General features: G+C 38.7%; 1 protein-coding gene across 1 annotated transcript in view; it reads left to right on the top strand.

The window, feature by feature from the left end:
* Positions 1 to 2672, top strand: part of LOC137992630 (LIM and senescent cell antigen-like-containing domain protein 1) — a 35049-nt gene extending 32377 nt beyond the window's left edge. Inside the window, exon 13 of the mRNA XM_068838073.1 lies at positions 1239 to 2672. Coding sequence (XP_068694174.1) covers positions 1239 to 1353 — 115 coding nt within the window. The 3' untranslated portion in view covers positions 1354 to 2672. The remainder of the gene's footprint in view (positions 1 to 1238) is intronic.
* Positions 2673 to 5000: the final 2328 nt, after the last annotated feature.

Here is a 5000-nt window from a genome sequence, read left to right as displayed (position 1 = left end):
TGTACGGCTAGTGTTTGAGAAAAAGACCTTTGAAATTTTTAGTTTTCATTTCCCCATCCAGGAGCTCAGTCACTATATTTAGCATTTTTCCCTGATTTGCATTTATTTGATAGGTAAAATTACATTTTACATCAATTGCAGTGACTAACACCTCAGAAGACACATCCTGTTGTTTTAATTTCACAGATTTCAAAATTTTGATCTTTTTCTTCAGAAAACTGAAGTAAGCCACCGTAAAAGATATTTACATGGCAATAGAAGTGACCAAGGATCTCAAAAATAAGAACAGTTGCGACATCTTGTCAGATATTATGGACAAATTGTCATTAGGGCTTCTGTATTTCACAAATTAGAGATCTACGTCATAACATGCTTATATCTGTATATATTTATATAATTATATGGGCCCATGATTGAATAACAAAATGATTTACATACCTATAGCTACATGTACTGACGTAACCCTTTCACTCCTGTGGGGTTCCCCATTGACAAGTAAAATTGTCTGGCGTTAGAGTAAAATCTATAAGTCTCAGTGGCCCAAACAGGAGTGAAAGGGTTCAGTAATTAAAGGCTACAGTTTCTGTTTAAAACTTGGTTAGAGTTAGTCTAGGTCAATAAAAAGTACCGGTAATTGAATCATAGATTTAAATAATTGTAATTTGTATGTCCAGATAAAAGGAAAGAGGATAACCACAATCATTTAAGACTTACGTTAACACTTTTTTATTTATAAGAACCTATTCCATACATGGTCTCATGTGGTGTGCTATACAACAACTATGAGAAATTCCTACTCTTTGTGGATTTGATAAAACCTCTAGTAGTTGCCGAATTTGATATGCCAGAATGACCACTGAAAATCGGAAGTGTCACCTGAAAGTGTAAATCACAATATGAAGACAAAACCGTCAACATTGTTTTTAATAAAAAGATCTGTCAGACAGGTTTTCAGTTATTTTCATAATAGCCAAAAATCACCTGAAAGTGTAAATCACATCAAAACAATTTCAGATAAACATTGCAGACCACTTAACGCAAGCAATGCATTCTGCTAATTTTAAGCGATTCCCCAAGTCCTGCTTGTACCCTGCACCAAAATGACAGTGAAAGACAGGTGATAAAGGTGCACTTTTAATTAATAAACATTTTTTCAAGGGTATGCAATAAAATGCGTATCTCCTTTATTGTAATAAGTACTAGTGATAATGAATAATTGGTTTTCCTTTTATACTCAGGAGCAAATTTCATGAGTTTGATATGCAGCCATTGTGCAAAAAGTGTTATGAGAAGATGCCACTTGAGCTAAAGAAGAGATTAAAGAAAGCAGAGCAGGCAGACAGCAGAAAGTAGCAAGTCAATCTGTGAAACGTTTGTTTCGGAAATATATATGACAATATCCTAAGGAAAAACATTGATTTTGCTAAAGTCAGGAATTGTGCGATACTTTTTTTCTAAAACTAGAAACCCCAGACTGTATTTTTATCAGTTACACTGTAGCTACTCCATCATTGTTTTTACTGCACCTTTCCTGAGCATGTAGATTCTCTAGTCCAACTCTCTGTAGCCTGGGAGGTAAACTGGTGATATGCTGCAATTTTGTCAGTTGTCCTTCACCCTGCAGGAACGTAGCTAAGATTTTTCAAGGGAAGGGGGGAGGGGGTCACTCCCACACCCAGAGTAGATAGGGGTTTGTCATGTCGACATCCACTTTGTGTTTTATTAAAATGGTACTACGACCAAAAAAAGAATTCTTTTTTTTCTTTGGATTTCAAAACTACGGTATGTTAACTAAACACTAACTGAACCAAGTTTTAAGTTCTGATTTTAAAAAGACACCTGTTTATTTTAACTGGAATTTTCTTATTTATTGGTCCGCCATTACTAACTTTAAAATCTTGAGAGAGCTGGGTCGAGGAGAAAATGACGTCAAAGACTCACTAGTTTAAGAATACAATGCGTGTGTACGCGGCCGAATTAATATGCAGCACAGGAGTTCCGGGCTTTCAGACTTTTAAACCCGTGTTTTGCATATGTAATAAATTGCGTTTACACGCTGAAATTTTGAGCTAGTGAGTAAATGACGTCATTTTCTCTAGATCCAACCCTCTGAGGTCCATAGTACCACTTTAAAAGTAAGACACAACCCCACCCCACCCCCCTCGCTACGCCCTTGCACTATCAGCCTCTCAGCACAAAATATCCTTGGCTGTAGTAAAAAGTAAAACAAGTGGAATTAATATCAGATTCTGTATTTTTATATAAAAAGCAGTTATGTTTTATTGCAAATTTATAAAATAATTAGGATAGCACGCGCACTCTCATTGGTCAAAAGCTGTGTTGAGATGAGAGTATGTAAACACGGCTGTGACATCACACGAATTTTGATTGGTTATGTGTTGTCAGACGTGCATAAAGTGATTGGCTGGTTGGAAATAATGAGCATGTATCAAGAAAAACTTTCAATCAAGAAGTTAAAGAAGCAGCCTTTTTCTTGTTTGTCGAATTGTTTTTGAGAAATATGTTATAAAAGTAATGGAGGACGTATTTCCGTGGTTACATAGCCTCATCTAAACACTCAGGGGAGTTTGCACGGAATGAAATAGGAAGGTTTTTTGCCTCTCATAGCTAATATGTTGTTTGTTTCAATAAAATTTTTGGCTGGAAAAGGGTTTATGTGGGATTATTCTGCCTTTGTGGATTCATCTAGACTTGTTCCAAGTTGCCCTCTTAAAACCCTTTGATTGAGAAATCAAGCGAACTTGAAGTGAGGTCGCGAGAGGGCAAAATTAAGCATAAAATCACTGTAAAATCTCTCACTTAAATGTCAGTGGCCTCAAAAATTAAAATGCTTACTAATTTCATCTCGTTCTTTCCATTTCTGGCATCAATTTTGTACCAACAAGGTCACGTGATACGGTCATGCCAAGGGACTATTGAGCTACCTGTTAGGTGTCAGATTTTTCGAGGGTCTGGTTTACCAATGACACGGGAATTGTTTCTGCTGAATTTACCAGTGGAAGAAGAGAAGAATAAAAAATATTATTGCTCATTTCAATGAAAATTCCTTTAATTCAGGAAGGCATACAAAGATTTTGGTTCCACCTGAAAGGAGTCAACAGCAACTGCATTAGTTTAAATCTAAGATCAGAAAACTTTGTATAGAGCTTTATTAAATTTCTATATAAATATAAAAATAAATCTAAAAGTAACTAAGGGGCCGACCATTTAACTTTTGGGGGCGGGGGTGGGTGATTTTGAAAAAAAATTTCCCGCAAGCGCTTGTCCGAAGAAAAACATTACATGCAGAACAAATTTAACGGAAAGCTTATGGGAAAAAAAGGGGAAAAAAATATCCTGCACACCAGATTGCTAAAAAAAATTCTTGCTGACCAGAAATCACCCCCCAAAAGTTAAATGGTCGGCCCTAAATATACATTTATTGTAAAGAGCTATAGATTATAATCAGTGTTGTTCAGGGCACTAATTACTGGGTTGCCGCATGGCAATCCCAGTCAGAAAATGGGCGCTCAAATACTGATTTAGCAACCGATACGCAGGGAGGTTGGGCACCAAGAGCTTACTACGCATGTTCACGTGTTCGTGCATTCAAAATGGCATTCTCCATTCTCGTACCCAGAGCTGCGATCTTCTTAGCCAGCGCCACGGATCAAGATCCCCTAACCCCTTACCAAAAGGATCGCGGCCTCTGGGAACGAGATTGGAGGACAGTAACCACTCGTAGTGAGCGAGCTGCGCGAGTCAAATGTTTTTCATAAGGTCTGCACACAACTAGTAAACTAAAGTCAAGCACTCTGTTTTACAAAATGGGGCTAGAGGTCGCTTCAGTAACTTTTTATACCTTCTTGTTACGACCTCTATTTGCGAGAAGCGTGAGACCTGTGAAACACAACTTTTTAGCCTGCAGTGCAGGCGTTATTTTGGAGCGGAACGCTAGATAAATCAGGCTTTCGATGCCGCCATCTTTAATTGTAATTAGATGCTTGACCGGTAGAGGCTTGGTGCAGTGGCGGGTGGGTTCCTTCCCCTCCCCCTCCCCACTCGCTCATTTTTCCACTTAACACCTACTCCCTCGGCAAATATTTCCTTGCCCCAATCCTCCACAGTTACCAAATCTAAGATGAAAGCCTAATAAGAAAATGTGCTCTCGCGCGCCCAAAATACGCCTACACTGCAGGCTAAAAACTTTTTGGTTCGTGAACTCGTGAAGAGACCCCTACCCCCTTGTACACCCCTACCCCCCCCCCCCCTTCCTCTTGGGTGACACTAACAAAATAATTGTTGAGTAGCTGCTGCTGGAAAACTAGAATTTCTCAAAGTTCGTTTTCCTTGGAGATATTAGCATGCTTTATTGGCATCTTAAAAGTCGAGTTTAAATAAAGTTTATTGTACGTACTGTTGATTGCGAATGATAACATGAAGGATTAAGCTTTTTCTGTGATTTTATCTGGAAATTATTTGTTCCTTTATGATTTAAACAGAAAAACGGCACCAAATGTGAAGTGGCATTTGCGGGAAATACTAGTAGCTTTGTTTTCGTTGTCTTTCCTAAACCTGCGATCAGGCGTACTTTTCTTTTAGACAGGGCGCGAAAAAGTACGCACGATACAATTTCTTAAATTGCCCCTGTGATAAAAAAAATCACTTCCTTTTCTTCTTCAGATTTTGAAAGTATGTCTGCTTAACCCTGACTGGCAAATTTTGAGCTTTGATTTTTATCCAAAGGCAGTTTACTTTGGAAAGCACTAGTACTTTCGCAACGGGGTGCAGGGATGGCGCAGTGGCGAGAGCACTCGCCTCTCATCAATGTGGTCCAGGTTCGATTCCTCGCGTCATATGTGGGTTGAGTTTGTTGGTTCTCTACTCTACACCGAGAGCTTTTCTCCGGGTACTCCGGTTTCCCCTCTCCTCAAAAAACCAACATTTGACTTGTTGTGTGCTAATTTCACTTTACAGTGTCCCCAATCAGTGCTCCCGCA

The sequence above is a fragment of the Montipora foliosa genome, chromosome 2, assembly GCF_036669935.1.
Source record: "Montipora foliosa isolate CH-2021 chromosome 2, ASM3666993v2, whole genome shotgun sequence".
Lineage (NCBI taxonomy): Eukaryota > Metazoa > Cnidaria > Anthozoa > Scleractinia > Acroporidae > Montipora > Montipora foliosa.
This window is presented reverse-complemented; position numbering and strand designations above follow the sequence as displayed.